General features: G+C 37.7%; 1 protein-coding gene across 1 annotated transcript; it reads left to right on the forward strand.

The window, feature by feature from the left end:
• Positions 1–10,984: 10,984 nt before the first annotated feature.
• Positions 10,985–19,383, forward strand: LOC126494434 (vomeronasal type-1 receptor 90-like). The gene is made up of 2 exons (XM_050131801.1): positions 10,985–11,912; positions 19,367–19,383. Exons 1-2 carry the CDS (start codon positions 11,015–11,017, stop codon positions 19,381–19,383), a joined length of 915 nt encoding a protein of 304 aa, XP_049987758.1. The 5' UTR covers positions 10,985–11,014.
• The last annotated feature ends 372 nt before the right edge of the window (positions 19,384–19,755 follow it).

A 19,755-nucleotide genomic window follows, 5' to 3' on the forward strand; every position in this document is an offset into this window, starting at 1 on the left:
TATTATAAAGGTCTTGGAGAAATTAAGGATACAAGGTTCATAGGTAAATATAATAAAAGCAATATAGAGCAAGCCGACAGCTAACATCAAATTAAACGGAGAGAAAATCAAAGCCATTTCACTAAAATCAGGAACAAGACAAGGCTGTGCACACTCTCCATAACTCTTCAACATAGTGCTTGAAATTCTAGCAATAGCAATAAGACAACATAAGGAGATCAGGGGGATTCGAATTGAAAAGGAAGAAGTCAAACTTTCGTTATTTGCAGATGATATGATATTGTACATAAGCGACCCCAAAAACTCCACCAAAGAACTTCTGTAGCTGATAAACACATTTAAATGTGGTAGGATACGAGATCATCTCCAAAAAATCAGTTTCCCTCATATACACAAAGAACAAAGAAGCAGAGAGGGAAATCAGAGAAGCATCACCATTCACGATAGCAACACATAGCATAAAGTATCTTGGGATAACACTAACCAAGGAAATGAAAGATCTATTTGACAAGAACTTTAAGTCTTTGAAGAAAGAAATTGAAGAGGATACCAGAAAACGAAGGATCTCCCTTGTTCTTGGATCAGGAGGATCAACATAGTAAAAATGGCAATTCTACCAAAGGCAATTTATAGATTCAATGCAATCCCCATCAAGGACCCATCAAAATTCTTCACAGATCTTGAGAGGACAATAATCAACTTTATATGGAAAAACAAAAAACCCAGGATAGCCAAAACAATCTTATACAATAAAGGAACTTCTGGAGGCATTACCATCCCTGACTTCAAACTCCATTACAGAGCTTAAGTATTGAAAACAGCTTGATATTGGCATAAAAACAGAGAAGTCGACCAGTTGAATCGAATAGCAGACCCGGATTTTAACCCTCAATCTTATGAACACCTGATTTTCAATAAAGGAGCTATACAATGGAAGAAAGAAAGCATCTTCAACAAATGGTGCTGGCATAACTGGATGTCAACCTGTGGAAGAATGAAAATAGATCCATATCTATCACCATGCACAAAACTCAAGTCCAAATGGATCAAAGACCTCAATATCAGTCTGAACACACTGAACCTGATATGAGAAAGTGGGAAGTACCCTATGACATATGGGCACAGGAGATTGCTTCCTACATATAACCCCAGCAGCACAGACAATAAGGGCAACATTGAATAAATGGGACCTGCTAAAACTGAGAAGCTTCTATAAAGCAAAGGACACTGTCACTAAGACAAAAAGGCAATCCACTGACTGGGAGAAGTTCTTCACCAACCCCGCAACAGACAAAGGTTTGATTTCCAAAATATATAAAGAACTCTAGAAACTAGACTTTAAAATGCTAATTAACCCCATTAAAAATGGGGCACTGAACTGAACAGAGAATTATCAACAGAGGAAGTTCAAATGGCCAAAAGACACTTAAGGTCATGCTCTTCCTCCTTGGTGATCAGGGAAATGCAAATTAAAACAACTTTGAGATACCATCCTACACCTGTCAGAATGGCTAAAATCAAAAACACCAATGATAGCCTTTGTTGGAGAGGTTGTGGAGTAAGGGGTACACTCATCCATTGCTGGTGGGAATGCAAACGTGTGCAACCACTTTGGAAATCAGTGTGGCTCTTTCTCAGGAAATTAGGGATCAACCTACCCCAGGACCCACTAATATCACTCTTGGGAATATACGCAAGAGATGCCCGATTATATTACAAGAGTATTTATTCAACTGTGTTCATCTGCTTCAATTTATTTCTTCAGTTCCTTAAAGTTTTTTTTTTTTATAGAAGTCTTGCCTTGCTTGGTTAGTGTTATCCCAAGATCATTTTATATTATTTGAGGGTCCTGTGAAGGAGTTGCTTTCCTGATTTACTTTTCTGTCTGTTTGTAATAAATAGGAAGGCTACTTATTTTTGTGAATTAATTTTGCATCCAGCTAATTTGCTGAAAGTTTTTATCAGAAATTTTCTGGTGAAAGTTTTAGAACAGTGGTTCTCAATCTGTAGGTTAATTCCCTTAAAGGGGTTGAATGACCTTTTCACCGAGGTCAGCTAAAACCTTAAGAAATATCAGATGCTTACATTGTGATTCATAAAAGTAGCAAAATTATACTTACTTAAAATAATTTTATGGTTGAGAGGATGACCACACCATGAACTATATTAAAGGGTCAAAACATTAGGAGGGTTGAGAACTACTGACCTCGAATCATGTAATGTAATCTATTTTAGTCAGGGTTGTCTAGAATAAAAGAACATATATAATGATTCCATATCTATATAGAAAGCATATTTACTAGAATGGTTTACAGGTTGTGGCCCAGCTAATCCAATGATTGCTGTCTACCATAGGAAAGTGCAAAAATCCAGTATCTGTTCAATTATGTGGTATTTTGGCTTCCAGTCTGTTTATGCCATGTATTATTATTATTTTTATCAATTTATATATGTTGAATCTTCCCTGCTTCTCTGTGGTGAAGTTTATTTAATTAGGGTAGATGATGTGTCTGATGTTTTCTTGGTTTGGGTTTGCAGGTATTTTATTGATAAACTTTTGCATCTATGTTCCTAAGGCAGATTTATCTGGATCCTCTTTCTTTATTGCATCTTTATGTAGTTTATGTTACAGGTTAATTGGGATTCATAAAAAGAATTAGGCAGTATTCTTTCATTTTCGAATTGGTGAATAATTTGAGGAATATTTTGGGGGTGGTGATTTGAGTAAGAGTGGCCCCAGAGGCTATCTGAATGTTGGTGACAGCTGCATAGCTGGGACACACTGTGGGACCACTGGTAGTGAGACCAGGATTTGTCCCTACTGCTTCAACTGGCTTTTTGAAATCCATTCTCTTTGGAGGGATACCTTGCTCAGCCTAAATATAGTGAAGGAGGGCTTTGACCCTGACTTAAAGCAATATGTTGGACTTTGTTACCACCCCCCACCATGGGAAACCTTACCCCCTCTGAAGAGCAGTAAAGTCTTCTTGGTTAACTGCTCCATTGATCAGAATGCAGTTTCCCTATTTATTTCTTGATCAGTTTTAGTTTCAAGTCTTTTATGTCAGATGTCTTCCTGGATCCATTTCATTGGGAGTACTTTTGTCTATCTTTTTTTTTTCTTTTTTTGGTTTTTCAAGACAGGGATTCTATGTAGCTTTGGTGCCTGACCTGGAACTAGCTCTTGTAATTATCCTTTTACTCTAAGGTGGTGCCGGTCTTCATAACTAAAATCTGTTTCTTGTAGGAAAAAGACAGATTTTGTTTCTTGATCCATTCAGTAACTCTGTCGTTTGAGTGGAGAATTGAGTCATTCATGCTTAAATTGTTACTGAAATGTGTGTGTTAGTTATGGTCATCACGTTGTTAATTTTTGTTGTGTTCTCAGTGGTCTTTATATTTTAATAATAGTGGCTCGTGTTTATTTTAGTTTCTCTGCTTTGCTTATTCCTCTCTTTACCTCAAAATAAACCTTCCTGTATTACCTTAGGTTTGGTTTATTGAGTATAAATTTTTTTTAGGCTGTCAATGTGCGTAAAATTGTTTCTTCTCCTTTAATCATGGCAGTTTTGCTGGGCGTAATATTTCAGATCAGCTGTTATTTAGGTCTTGGGTTGTATTATTTCAAGGTTTTCTGGCTTTGAAAGTTTTCCTAAAGAAATCAGCTGTTCTATGATGGGTTTTCATTACTCGTGATTTGCACTTTTTCTCTTGCAACTTTAAATTCACCTTTATTGCTCTGTCTCCTCAGAGTTTTAAATATGAGATGTTGTGAACATTTCCTTTTCTGGTCTTGTCTTTAATGTGTTCTGTGTGCGTGTTCTATGTGTGTGGGTGAGTATTTCCTTAGTTTGGGACAGTTTTCTTCTATGATATCCTTGAAGGTTTTGTATTTGCCATTGACTTGGGATTCTTCTCCCTCACCTGTGCATAGAATTTTAAGGTTTGATTTCTCCATGGTATCCCACATTAACAACAATGTCTACAGATACACTCTACCAACTAAGTTACATTCCCAGCCCACAGATCACTATCTGCTGATTACATCACCTCATGCCTGTGCCCCTGTAAGAAAGATTAATTTTCTTAAGAGTGTTTAGAGGTGGTGACATTTTCTTAATTTTAGCAAAAGTGCTTTGATTTCTAGGCGAGGTCATGAAGCCACTGTCACGTAGTTTGGAGGCTACCAATCAGGAAAGTTTTGGAAGCAGGAAGGATTCCTTGAGGAAACAAAATGTTTTTCTACTTCTTATGAATTTGGTGATATTTTTACTTTAGTTTTCTCCAGAAGGACAGGCATCCACTAATCCACACTGACAGATATGGCCTGGGAGAATAGCTCACACACAGGAAAGCCAGAGCTCAGCTGCTCCTTCTCTAGTGTTGTCCTGGAATTAGAGAAGTTCACTCTTCCAGTTAATGGTATCACTTCCTAACAACCTCAAGTTCAGAATGTCCCTTTTCCAGGTGACATGATAATTATGGGTCTAGAGAGAGATGAGCTGATGACATTTCTTCCTTATAAGTACTTCTTAGGGCCTCATTCCAAATGGATGTTTATCAAAAGACTGGCCAGGTGAGTGTTTCTTTTTCTCTTCAATAATAGTGAGAGAACTAAGTGGTAGAAGGAAGCAGAGATTTCTGCAATAAAATGATTAGAGAATTCTCTGTTTAGTTTTATTTTGAGCCTAATTATATCAACAGCAAACACAAAAGATGTCTGTAGACATAAAATATCAGTGTAATGATTTGTAAAAGAACATAGATTTCCCTTGCTGTGACCTCTGATTGTAATGTATGTGACACGAGAGGGTGGCCTATTGGAAAGAGGACAGGGCCTAGCAGAAGTGTTGACAGAGAGACAAGGAAGGCTAATAGGGTGAAGCTGATCAATGGATATTATGTATTGAATGAAAATATAATGATATCTATCTCTTTGTACAGTAAATGTACATTTATATCTCTGTAAAAATGACCACAAATGGAGTATTTTAATGAGCATATCTGCGTATGGATTCTCCTGAGCGTGTACTCTTATAATTCTATAAAAATGGTTCCTCCTAGCTAATGGTAGCTGTGCTAAATTTCCAACCCACTCACAAAACACCTGAAATGGCTTTAGGGTAAAACACAAAGAATACACATTCATTGGTTTGCAGGAGCACATTTATAATATTAAGACATATATAAATTATATTTTATATTTTCTCATTTTTCTACTTTTCTCAAAACTATGTATTGATTTATATGAAACTTCACTGTGAGTATGCAGCAAATATTAACTCATTTAGTGTTACCACTATCTATTCTGGTAAATTTGCATTTACTTGGGAATTCTTAGGTGATTTTGACTTCATGGCTTAGTAAAATGTAAGATGGTCTTAACATTATATAAATAATTTTAAACATTTTTCATAGATTTCTTTTTTCTATTGTAATAATTTCTAATGAAGTAGATCTTTTATAAGTATCTCAAAGTATCTATAAGGCTTCCTTCACTTATTCATTAAATTCTTGTAACGTTATCTTTTTTTAGAATTTTTTTATTTTTCCATTCAAAAATTTACACTTACTCCCCTCTTCCCTCCCCCTCCCTGCTTGATAGAGGGCATTGAACCCTGCCCTGTGGGAAGTCCAAGGTCCACCCCCTTTCATTATCTTTACAGAAATGTAAACTGAGTAATTTTCAGTAGGAGTTTGAGTGTTTTAATTAAAATGAATTGATTTTCAATTAAGTTTTTTAAGTTCAACATTGTTATATTGCTACTGATAAAATATTAAGTTTTGATTAGCAACAAGAAATATTGTCAGTTCCTGAATAGTATCAAATTATTTAAAGTAAAATCCCCAAGGTTTCCTCTAATGTCCACGAAATACAATTGTTCATTATAATATGCATACTCAAAATATGCCAAGTAAATTTAAGTTTAGCTGAGGAATGTCATAAGTCCATGTTAATGTTGCTGGAATATCATTTACTAATACATACAGAAGACTCAAATGGAAAGTGAAGTCATGTGTGGTGGCAACACCTATGAACCCAGCACTTTGAAGGCTAAGACAGGAGCTTCCTGAGTTATATTGAAGCCAGTATAGGTTGAGCCCCTCTCTCTGTCTCCATCTTTCTCACACACAAATACAGCAAAATTATTTTGGCAAATAGATACTATAGAATCATGAAATAATTGTTTTTAAACTGGAATAAAATGGTGCCAATAAATTTCATTTACTCATTAGACACAGAACTTCCACGCCACAAAAATAAAACAAATGATGGAAGTATGAATTTATGTTGGCAAGTCTTACAGAATATTCAGTTTATTTTGAATAATTCACCTTAAGAGTCTGCACTGATGCACTAGGTAGGACCCTTGTGGATTTTATTAAGTCACCCAGAAAACAGAGACGTACTCTCCATTTCCCCTAAAGTTCATTTTATTTCAGAAACATATTTGATATAACCCTCAGTTTTTCACTTAAGTGCTGTTCATATAATCATGATAGCAGCCTCAGCACACAGTATGATATTGATCTATTTTTAGTCCAGGTAACACACACACACACACACACACACACACACACACACACACACACTTCCAGTGAACATTTTCATGTCTTCCCCAGACTTCCACCATGTGACGTGTGATGGAGCTCTGGGTCTGACTGCTTCCCCACAGGCTCTGCAGTGACTCTGCTGCTGCGGCTTCATCGCAGGGGAACTGGCTGGAAACTGTGAGACTGTAAAGTTCTAGTGAGCGACTGTGTGCTTCCAGATGCAAGTGAGTTAAGTTCAATTCCTACAGAGTAACTTATAATTTTAAATTGTTTAAGAGATTAGGCAAAAAAAAAAAAACCCAAAACCAAAACAAAACAAAACAAAAAAAGAGATTAGGCAAGTTCTATGAATTAATACCTTAAATGAGTAATCACTATTTATTCCTACTGGCATATCTATTTCATAAAAATGTCCGCATAGAATTAATTTGAGTGGCTAAGGTCTCATCTTCCTGAGAGTTCCAAAGATTTATTAACATTGCTGGCAGTGGACAGTACCTCTGCTAACTCCATGTTTCTTGTCAGCTGAAAGTCACACAATCACTCCTTATTCTCTCTAAGCAGTCACACTGCAAATAGGTCATTACTCACTAAATATGGTAAAACTTAAAATGAAAATGATACTTTTGATCTAATATGTTTTATGTTTACTATATTATTATCTCCTCAGAGAAGAATGGAAATACTATCATAAATTCACAAAACAAGTCTATTCTAAAATTAAATACTGAGATAATGAAGAGGGAAAGTGATTTTTTTCAGAAGATTGTAGAGTTATGCAGGAAACAGCTCTTTGTTTATTTTGTTGCACGTTTCCTCAGACAGCTGCCTGCTGCCTTCTCGGTCTTTGGTCTGGATTCCATTAAGAGTGATGGAATTGTTACTATTACGAATGCTTATGGATACACTTTGGGTTTAGTCTTTACAACTAAGTACTACAACATAAACTAATATGAAATTCCAAGCACTGCATTTTTTTCAAATGAAATGAATGCCTTTTCTTAGTTTATGTATATGTTGAAAACTCAGTTTGTAGCTACGATAGTTATGGTATTTCTGGTCTAGTCTCACCTCTAGTACACATCAGGGAAAGACACCACATAAGGAATGAGAAGAAGTGTCATTTTCTGTAGGTGATAAGTGTTTTTTTTTAAATTTCTGTCTCTTCCCCACCGCCGCCTCCCATTTCCCTCTCCCTCCCCCAATTAAGTCCCCCTCCCTCATCAGCCCAAAGAGCAATCAGGGTTCCCTGCCCTGTGGGAAGTCCGAGGACCACCCTCCTCCATCCAGGTCTAGTAAGGTGAGCATCCAAACTGCCTAGGCTCCCACAAAACCAATAGGTGCAGTAGGATCAAAAACCCATTGCCATTGTTCTTGGGTTCTCAGTAGCCCTCATTGTCCGCTATGTTCAGCGAGACCGGTTTTATCCCAGGCTTTTTCAGAGCCAGGCCAGCTGGCCTTGGTGAGTTCCCGATAGAACATCCCCATTGTGTCAGTGTGTGGGTGCACCCCTCGCGGTCCTGAGTTCCTTGCTCCTGTTCTCTCTCCTTCTGCTCCTGATTTGGACCTTGAGGTTTCAGTCCGGTGCTCCAGTGTGGGTCTCTGTCTCTGTCTCCTTTCATCGCCTTATGAAGGTTAATATTCCGGAGGATTCCTGTATGTTTTTCTTTGGGTTCTCCTTATTTAGCTTCTCTAGGATCACTAATTATAGGCTCAATGTCCTTTGTTTATGGCTAGAAACCAAATATGAGTGAGTACATCCCATGTTCCTCTTTTTGAGTCTGGCTTACCTCACTCAGGATAGTGTTTTCTATTTCCATCCATTTGTATGCAAAATTCAAGAAGTCCTTGTTTTTTACTGCTGAGTAGTACTCTAATATGTATATATTCCATACTTTCTTCATCCATTCTTCCATTGAAGGGCATCTAGGTTGTTTCCAGGTTCTGGCAATTACAAACAGGTGACAAATGTTTTTTAAGCAATGAATATGAAGTAGAGAGGTTAAAGTCCATATCTTTGAGAAAAGAAAAAAAAATTCAATTACCAGCTTTAACTTCTATTATCATCTTTTTATTTTATTTATATTACAATTTCATATTAAAAATTATAGATCTACAATGAATAAAAATGTTTACATATATAGTGTTTGTCCATTGCAGTTTTAAAATTGGAATATGCTGCAGTTCTTTCAGTTTAGAGACCAAGCCTTGAATTAATTATTATCCCTAATAAATCTGATAACATATTTACTTTGTTTCTTTAATATTTATTTATTTTATTTTACATATATATGTATTTTACATTCATATATATCTGTGTACCACTTGCTTACAATATCAGAAAAGGAAATAGATTCCCTTCAGCTAGAGTTACAGAGGGTTATGAGCCACCATGTCGTTGCTGGGAATCTAACCCATATCGTAATCAAGAGAAAACATGCTCTGAACCACTGTGCCATCTCTCCAATTTGCATGCTTGAATATTTTAAAAGAATAAAATCCCAATGTGCAGCTACTGTAAATGTTTGTTGGTGGGAGAATCATTTGTTTTGCTCTGGCAATTGGACTGAATCTATTCCTTTACTAGATGAAGTTTTAAGAGCAAACATAATGTATATATGTAACATGTATGATTTATGTTGTCATATTCATGGGGATGTGATAGAGTGCTCTCATATACTGACTTCTGCAATATTGCTATATATACATGCATGCAGCTATGTATGTGGAATATACAATTGATCATGAGAACACAATTGGCCTCTCTTTTTCACAAGAATCTTAGTAGGCATAGTTTTCTATTTCTCTATCACAAAGTTGATGTTAAAGTAATGAACTATACTAATTTTCTAAAATAATGATACTGGCAACCAGACTAAATAACTAACATCAGCACTCAAGCTAAGACTATTTGTTGAAAGTAAAAAAATTGTCTGTGTGTTGGTGACATATGATGACACAGGGGCCCTTGATTTCCACTGCATGGGAAAGAATCTATTAAAACAGAGATTCTAAAACAGGATCACTATGTGGTCATCTTTGTCACAACGTGTTGAAAGCAGTGTTTGTCTTAGTGTCTCATTCTCTCTCTTGTAGGGGTCTCCTGGCTCCACATCTTCAGATGAGAGTATTTACCTGTGTAAACTACAGATATCAGGAAAGCAAAATGGGGCCATGGCCAAGATGGGGTTGATCATGGGTAGCAATGGAGAGAAGAACAACAGGGAACAAGTGATCTTATCAGGGAAATGGGAAAGGGTGGGCTCCTTAGGGAGGAGGGAAGAACATATAGAAGGAGGTGGGAGGAAGGTACAGGGGAGTAGCAGGAGACCATTGATCTGATAGGGAAAATGGGGGTTTCTTAGTCAAAGAGGAGGATATAAATACAGACGATGGATTAGATAGGTAAAGTAACAAAGGATGGATGAAAAAACCAAAAGGAATCATACTAGTAATGATTTATCTACCCCACTGACCAGCTGTAAAAAATAAACAAAAATAGCATTTGTCTTTATAGTTGAGAGTAAGTTCTTTAAACCACAAGTAGATTTTACACAAGTTTTAAATAGGATAGAAAGTAAAGTGGGAGACGTCGAGGAGCATTTGTAACAATACTGGATATAAAATTAGTACAGTGTGGAAAGTGCACTATGTCCTCCAACTGCATCATGTAAGTTCATTGAAAAAGGAAAATAAAAATAGATGAATTGAGATAGACATCCTACTGATTAAATAGTGGGATTATCATGAATTATCAACTCTGATTCCATCAGAATTATGAATGAAAACATGGATAGTTGTAAGATGGAGCTTATTAAATTATAAAATATGAGACTGACTCACCTAACTCTTTTGGATTTCTTTTGTGATTTCTCCCCAGAACAACATAATTTTTAATCAGTTGTACAAATGTGATTATGCTCCTGTATTCTCATCACTGCTGTTTCCAGTGTTAACTATAAAATGAGTCAATGTAAGTCAAATCAGTAGGATTTAATTTCTAAGGCATGAGGTCTAGGTGCAATACAGGCACATGAAGTGTGCATTCTGTTTTGGATGTGGCTGAGAATGCTGTATATCCAGGAGATATATTGAGAGTATATAGAAACATAGGCCATGTCTAATGTGGAACTTCAATTAAAGAGATGGGTTAATCAAGAATAAATAGGTAAACAGAATGATGATAAACATAATGACCAGTGAATAACAACTTTCATGAAGAATATATAATTTTTTCAGGTATATGAAATAAGTTTCCACAACCATCTGTATTGGGATCTGGTGCCCTCTTGAGAATGAGACCTGTACAGTCATCCTCATCAATTTAGGCTATGAAACCCAATATGGACAAGGTCAACAGAACCACCATATATGGGCCATACATGCATGCATTAGCATTGCCAGGGCATAAATTTCATTTTTTCATATCATGCTCCTAAGATGAATATACTTTCCACTTATGTCCTCATTGAAGAATGTCCTTAATTTCCAAGCTGGACTTGGAGTTCTGGCAAATACGTTTCTTCTTTTTTTCTACACTTTCATAATTCTAGGTCACAGACCTAAGTCCACGGACATGATCTCCTGTCAATTGGCCTTCATTCACACACTGCTGATCATCACTGGAGGGGATATTTGGATTTGGGACATATTTGAGTCACTGAACGTTGATAATGATTTCAAATGTAAGACAACATTTTACATAAGCAGGGTGATGAGAGGCCTCTCCATCTGCATCACCTGCCTCCTGAGTGTGTTCCAGGCGGTCACTATCAGTCCTAGTACTTCTTTTTTGGCAAAATTTAAGTATAAACTAAAAAAGTACATGATTTGTGCTTTCTTATTTATTTGGTCTTTCAACTTGTTATTCATTAGTAACTGGATCTTTTATACTGGTACTTTTACCAATGTGAGTGAGACCAACCATATGAAGGTCACTAAATTCTGTTCACTCTTCTCCATGAACTATATCATCAGGGCACTGATTTTAACAGTGGCAACCTCCAGAGATGTATTTCTTGTAGGAGTTATGCTGGCCACAAGTGTATACATGGTGATCATCTTGTTCAGACATCAGAGGCAATGCAAGCATCTTCACAGCCTCAGTCACCTGAGAGCATCTCCTGAGAAAAGGGCCACCCAGACCATCTTGCTGCTCGTGGCTTTCTTTGTGGTCATGTACTGGGTGGATTTCATCATCTCATCCACCGCAGTCCTGTTATGGATGTACGACCCAGTCATCCTGAGTGTTCAGAAGTTTGTGATTAATGTCTATCCCACAATTACTCCTTTGGTACAAATCAGTTCTGATAATAGAATAATCAATAAGCTGAAAGACATGCAGTCTGTGTGCCACCATATTTTAAAAAAGGGATAATTTTCTCATTTTAATAGAATGATTTATATTTTTACATTTATGAATATTTGGTCAGCATGTATGTATGTGTCAATTCCTGGTACCCACAAGATCAGAAGAAGCCATTGTCCTTGCCCCCTTTGAGCTGGACAGACAAATGTTTGTAAGTTGTCATTCTGGTGCAGCTGCAACTAATTTTTCCTAAATCATATTCTTCTTAAACTCTGTAATAGTTCAAGTAGAAAATCAATATTCTCCATATTTTAAATAAAATTTGTGGTATTACACATATACATTTTTGTGACATTTCTGCTGCCAAAATCTATAGCATCCTTTAAGTTTATAGTACACCATAATTTGAAATTTCTACAGGAATTCTCTTACTCTTTCCTCTTTACTTTATTTCATAAATATTTCCCGATGTTGAGGTTGCTCAAAGGATGGTCCTTGCTGATACTGACTTTAACGTATTTCTTTTGATGGAAATTTAATTTACTCTCAGTCATCAAAAGTAGTTTAAATATTCTATTGTAGCTTTAAAAATCTCTTTCCTAAGTGTAGTTTCTCTGGATCCTCAAAAATACTATGAATTTAAATTGTCTCTTTTTACCACAGTTACTTAATGAGCCTTATATAAATATTCCATGTGCCTGTGTATTCGTACTTCATCAATACTTACTCACACATTATTTGTCAAATAAAAATTTGTTTATATAAAAAATTTGTTTATATATACATGATGTACAGTGTGTTTTTTTGTGTACATGTGTTTTCATGTATGTGTGCACAGATGAAGGATATGTATGCATGTATATGTTGAGGCCAGGAGACAATGTTTGCTGTTTTTCTTCACAATACAATCACCTTGGTTTTGTTAATGTCTCTCAGTGACCTGGGGATTGCCAAATATGACAAGAGATAGTCCCAGGGCTTCTGTCTCTGTTTCTCCAGCTCGGGATTACAAGTATGCAACACCAGACTCCACTTAAATTTTTTTCTCTTACTGATGAGAGTTCTGTTTCACAGATTATATTTTGAATAGAGTTTCTTCTACCTTTCATTTAGTTCTAGGAAAGCCGAGCTTAGGCAGTGAAGGAAAATACAGAAAACAGAAAGCAGGTAAAGTGTCATTGTATGAGGAGCCATGTTATAGCCCCTCAAAGCAGCAGAACTTGGCAGCTTCAGCACCATGGTTCTGGCTTTAGATGAAGGTTAGAAGAAAGAGGTTATCTTTTGGCTATATTCCCAAGAGTGGTATTGCTGGATCCTGGGGTAGGTTGATCCTGAATTTCCTGAGAAACTGCAATACTGATTTCCAAAGTGGTTGCACAAGTTTACATTCCCACCAGCAATGGATGAGTGTTCCCCTTACTCCACATCCTCTTCAGCAATCAAGTGTTTTTGATTTTAGCCATTCTGACAGGTGTAAGATGGTATCTCAAAGTTGTTTTGATTTGCATTTTCCTGAAAGTTAAGGAGGTTGAGCATGATCTTATGTGTCTTTTGGCCATTTGATCTTCTTCTGTTGAGAATTCTCTGTTCAGTTCAGTGCCCTATTTTTTAAATTGGGTTAAATAGCATTTTAAAGTCTAGTTTCTTGAGTTCTTTATATATTTTAGAAATCAGACGTTTGTCTGTTGTGGGGTTGGTGAAGATCTTCTCCCAGTCTGTAGATTGCCTTTTTGTCTTAATGATGGTGTCCTTTGTTTTACAGAAGCTTCTCAGTTTTAGTAGGTCCCATTTATTCAATGTTGCCCTTATTGTCTGTGCTACTGGGGATATATGTAGGAAGTGGTCTCCTATGCCCATGTGTTGTACAGTATGTCCCACTTTCTCTTCTATCAGGTTCAGTGTGCTCAGATTGATATTGAGGTTTTTTATCCTTTTGGACATGAGTATTGTGCATGGTGATAGATATGGATCTTTTTTCATTTGTCTACAGGTTGACATCCAGTTGTGCCAGCACCATTTGTTGAAGATGCTATCTTTCTTCCATTGTATACTTTTAGCTCCTTTGTTGAAAATCAGGGGTTCATAGGTTTGTGGGTTAAAATTCGGGCCTTCTATTTGATTTCATTGGTCAACATCTCTGTTTTTGTGCCAATGTCAAGCTGTGTTCCTTACTGTAGCTCTGTAATAGAGTTTGAAGTCAGGGATGGTAATGCCTCCTGAAGTACCTTTATTGTGTAGAATTGTTTTGACTATCCTGGGTTTTTTTTTTCTTATAAAGTTGATTATTTTTCTCTCAAGGTCTGTGAAGAATTTTGTTGGGATTTTGATGGGGATTGCAATGAATCTATAGATTGCTTTTGGTAGAATTGCCATTTTTACTATGTTGATCCTCCCAATCCAAGAGCAAGGGAGATCCTTCCATTTTCTGGTATCCCCTTCAATTTCTTTCTTCAAAGACTTAAAGTTCTTGTCAAACAGTTCTTTCACTTTTTTGGTTAGAGTTATCCCAAGATATTTTATGCTATATATACCCAAGAGATGCCCTAGCATACTACAAAAGCATTTCTTTAATTATGTTCATAGCATCTTTATTTGTAATAGCCAGAACCTGGAAACAATCTAGATGCTCCTCAATCGAAGAATGGATAAAGAAAGTGTGGAATATGTACGCATTAGAGTACTATTCAGCGGTAAAAAACAATGACATCTTGACTTTTGCATGCAAATGGATGGAAATAGAAAACACTATCCTGAGTGTGGTAACCCAGAACCAAAAAGATAAATATGGTATGTACTCACTCATAAGTGGATTCTAGCCATAAATAAAGACATTGAGCCTATAATTCGTGATCCTAGAGAAGGAAAAAAAAGGTGAACCCAAGGAAAAACATATAGTTATCCTCCTTTATATTGGAAGGAGACAATACTGCCAGGCAAAAATTGGAAACTTGGGGGTGGGGGTGGGGTAGGGGTAAGGGGAGATGGGAGAAAAAAGTGAGAAGGAAAGGATGGGGAGAACTTGGGGGAATGGGATGTTTGGGATGGAGGAAGAGTGGGATATGGGAGCAGGGAAGTATATATCTCAATTTAGGGAGCCATTTTAGGGTTGGCAAGAGACTTGACTCTAGAGGTGTTCCCAGGTGTCCTTGGAGATGTCCCCAGGTAGATCCTTGGGCAGCCGAGGAGAGGGAGCCTGAAATGGCTCTATCCTATAGCCATACTGATGAATATCTTGCATATCACCACAAACCCTTCATCTGGCGATGGATGAAGCTAGAGACAGAGACCCACATTGGAGCACTGCACTGAGCGCCCAAGGTCCAAATGAGGAGTAGAAGAAGGGAGAACATGAGCAAGGAAGTCAGGACTGCGAGAGGTGAGCCCACTCACTGAGATGGTGGGGCTGATCTAATTGGAGCTCATCAAGGCCAGCTGGACTGGGACTGATGGACCATGTGATCAAACTGGACTCTCTATCACTTGCCAGTGTAGGGGCATGGGAAATAGAAATATAAGTAAAGAATACAAAGACATGAAAATAATAAAACAGAAAACACAGAACAGTACCAGGAGGCAGTTCCAGTGAATACTGAAATCACCTATGTTTATTTTCAAATTACTTAAAATATACCAACCCCAAGTGGTAGGAGTAAGATAAAACACTTCATTTACATTATACAAGAAAAGGAACAGACCAGTTGAAGGTTGTGGGCTACATTCCTAGATAAGCATTCTGTTTTTAGAACAAAACAAGTCACACTTACAGCCTAGACCAAAACATTCTGTAGGCAAACTACACCTTTGATAGAATAGGGTAAGTTTTTCCATGGAAAGTTAACAAAGTCTAGCACATTGCTTTGAGTCAAAAGCCATTCCCACTGTATCTAGGCTAAGCAAGGTATCCCTCCAAAGAGAATGGGTTTCAAAAAGCAAGTAGAAGCAGTAGGGAAAATCATGGATTCACTATCAGTGGTAACAGAGTGAGCCCCAGCCATGCAACTGTTACCCACATCTGGAGTGCCTAATTTGGCCCTATGTTGGTTCCCTCACTGTTGGACTGGAGATAGTGGGCTCCGATTAGCTTAAGCAAGCTGTTTCAGTTGGAACCCCATAATGGTCTTGACTCCACTGTGGATCTCTGCATCTGAAGTACACAATTTGATCAATAAGTCTGATATTCCAAAGTCAAATCAGGTTAAATAAGAAAGCTAAACAGGCCAATACATCAATGGATTAGAAGCAATAATTATGAGTCTCCCAACCATACAAAAAACAAAAAAACAAAAAACAAAGCCAACCAAACAAACAAAAAAAAAACCCAAAAAACCAGGACAATACGGTTTTAGCACCGAATGCCCTGTGACTTCCAAAAAAGAGTTAATCTCATGTTTTGCCCTGTGTTTGGTTGTGTGAAGAGACACCATGAACATGGAAACTCTTATAAAAGAAAGTGTTTAATTAGGGCTTGTTTACAGTTCAGATTTTAGTCCATTATCATCATAGTGGGGAGCATGGTGCCATGCAGACATGGTGTTGGAGAAGGCACAGAGAGTTCTGCATCCAGATTCACAGGCAGCAGGAAAGGAGAGAGCCACTGGGTCTGGCTTGGGCTTTTGAAACCTCAAAACCTATCCCCAGAGAGACACACCTTCCTCCAAACACCTAGCCACACTAATCAATCAAATAGTATCAGTCCCTAAGCATTGAAATCTATGAGCTTCTGGGGGCCATTCTTATTCAAACCACCACCCCACAATATTCCTCAAATTATTCACCAAATTAAAAATGAAAGAATACAGCCCAATTCTTTGAATTAGTTCCAATTTACCTGATACATAAGCTACATAAAGACCCAATAAAGAAAGAGATTCAGATAAATTTTCCTTAGGAACATAGATGGAAAAATTTATCAATAAAATATCTGCAAACCCAACCCCCAAAAAACACCAAACACAACATCCATCGTGATTAACTTAACCTTCCTAGAGATGCAGGGATGATTCACCATACATAAATAGGTAAAAAAAAATAATACACCATATTAACAGACTGAAAGACAAAACATCACATGATCATCTCATTAGATGAAGAAAAGGCCTTCAACAAATCAAAACCCCTACATGAGAAAAGTCTTGGAAATATTGGGGATACAACGTATACAACTAAATGAAATAAAGGAAGTTTATAGCAAGCCCATAGCCAATATCAACTTAAATGGAGAGAAATTTAAACAATATAACTAAAATTAACAAGAAGACAGGAATGTACACTCAACATACCTGCTAACTGTATTCTTTTTTAAATTTATTAAAGATTTCTGTCTCTTCCCCACCTCCGCCCCCCCTTTCCCTCCCCCTCCCCCTATCAAATCCCCCTCCCTCGTCATCCCAAAGAGCAATCAGGGTTCATTGCCCTGTGGGAAGTCCAAGGACCACCCTCCTCCATCCAGGTCTAGTAAGGTGAGCATCCAAACTGCCTAGGCTCCCACAAAGCGAATAGGTGCTGTAGGATCAAAAACCCATTGCCATTGTTCTTGAGGTCTCAGTAGTCCTCATTGTCCGCTATGTTCAGTGAGACCTGTTTTAACCCAGGCCTTTTCAGACCCAGGCCAGCTGGCCTTGGTGAGTTCCCAATAGAACATCCCCATTGTCTCAGTGTGAGGGTGCACCCCTCGCGGTCCTGAGTTCCTTGCTCCTGTTCTCTCTCCTTCTGCTCCTGATTTGGACCTTGAGATTTCAGTCCGGTGCTCCAATGTGGGTCTCTGTCTCTGTCTCCTTTCATCGCCTGATGAAGGTTAATATTCAGGAGGATGCCTATATGTTTTTCTTTGGGTTCTCCTTATTTAGCTTCCCTGAGAACCCGAATTATAGGCTCAATGTCCTTTATTTATGGCTAGAAACCAAATATGAGTGAGTACATCCCATGTTCCTCTTTTTGGGTCTGGCTTACCTCACTCAGGATAGTGTTTTCTATTTCCATCCATTTGCCTGCAAACTTCAAGAAGTCCTTGTTTTTTACTGCTGAGTAGTACTCTAATATGTATATATTCCATACTTTCTTCATCCATTCTTCAATTGAAGGGCATCTAGGTTGTTTCCAGGTTCTGGCTATTACAAACAATGCTGCTATGAACATAGTAGAGCATATACTTTTGTTGTGTGATAAGGCCTCTCTTGGGTATATTCCCAAGAGTGGTATTGCTGGGTCCATGGGTAGGTTGATCCCAAATTTCCTGAGAAACCTCCACACTGCTTTCCAGAGTGGTTGCACAAGTTTGCATTCCCACCAGCAATGGATGAGTGTACCCCTTTCTCCACAACCTCTCCAGCAAAGGCTATCATTGGTGTTTTTGATTTTCGCCATTCTGACAGGTGTAAGATGGTATCTTAAAGTTGTCTTGATTTGCATTTCCCTGATCGCTAAGGAAGTTGAGCATGACCTTAGGTGTCTTTTGGCCATTTGAACTTCTTCTGTTGAGAGATCTCTGTTCAACTCAGTGCCCCATTTTATAATTGGGTTGATTAGCCTTTTACGGTCTAGTTTCTTGAGTTCTTTATATATTTTGGAGATCAGACCTTTGTCAGTTGTGGGGTTGGTGAAGATCTTCTCCCAGTCAGTGGGTTGCCTTTCTGTCTTAGCGACAGTGTCCTTTGCTTTACAGAAGCTTCTCAGTCTCAGGAGGTCCCATTTATTCAATGAGGCCCTTACTGTCTGTGCTGCTGGGGTTATACGTAGGAAGTGGTCTCCTGTGCCCACGTGTTCTAGAGTACTTCCCACTTTCTCTTCAATCAGGTTCAGTGTGTTTGGACTGATATTGAGGTCTTTCACCCACTTGGACTTGAGTTTTGTGCATGGTGATAGATATGGGTCTATTTTCATTCTTCTACAGATTGACATCCAGTTTTGCCAGCACAATTTGTTGAAGATGCTCTCTTTTTTCCATTGTATACTTTTAGCTCCTTTATCGAAAATCAGGTGTTCATATGTTTGTGGGTTAAAGTCAGGGTCTTCTATTCGATTCCATTGGTCGACTTCTCTGTTTTTATGCCAATACCAAGCTGTTTTCAATACTGTAGCTCTGTAATAGAGTTTGAAGTCAGGGATGGTAATGCCTCCAGACGTTCCTTTATTGTATAAGATTGTTTTGGCTATCCTGGGTTTTTTGTTTTTCCATATAAAGTTGATTATTGTCTTCTCCAGATCTGTGAAGAATTTTGATGGGATTTTGATGGGGATTGCATTGAATCTATAGATTGCTTTTGGTAGAATTGCCATTTTTACTATGTTGATCCTCCCAATCCAAGAGCAAGGGAGATCCTTCCATTTTCTGGTGTCCTCTTCTATTTCTTTCTTCAAAGACTTGAAGTTCTTGTCAAATAGATCTTTCACTTCCTTGGTCAGGGTTACCCCAAGATATTTTATGCTCTTTGTGGCTATCGTGAAAGGTGATGCTTCTGTGATTTCCCTCTCTGTTTCCTTATCCTTAGTGTATAGGAAGGCAACTGATTTTTTGGAGTTGATCTTGTATCCAGCCACGCTACTAAAGGTGTTTATCAGCTGTAGGAGTTCTTTGGTAGAATTTTTGGGGTCGCTTATGTATACTATCATGTCATCTGCAAATAACGAAAGCTTAACTTCTTCCTTTCCAATACGAATCCCCTTGATCCCCTTATGTTGTCTTATTGCTATTGCTAGAACTTCAAGCACTATATTGAAGAGGTATGGAGAGAGTGGACATCCTTGTCTTGTTCCTGATTTTAGTGGGATGGCTTTGAGTTTTTCTCCATTTAATTTAATGTTAGCTGTCGGTTTGCTGTAGATAGCTTTTATTATATTTAGGTATGACCCTTGTATCCCTATTCTCTCCAAGACCTTTATCATAAAGGGGTGTT

This window comes from Alexandromys fortis, unplaced genomic scaffold (genome assembly GCF_014885135.2).
Source record: "Alexandromys fortis isolate MF-2015 unplaced genomic scaffold, M_Fortis_MF-2015_v1.1 scaffold_343, whole genome shotgun sequence".
Lineage (NCBI taxonomy): Eukaryota > Metazoa > Chordata > Mammalia > Rodentia > Cricetidae > Alexandromys > Alexandromys fortis.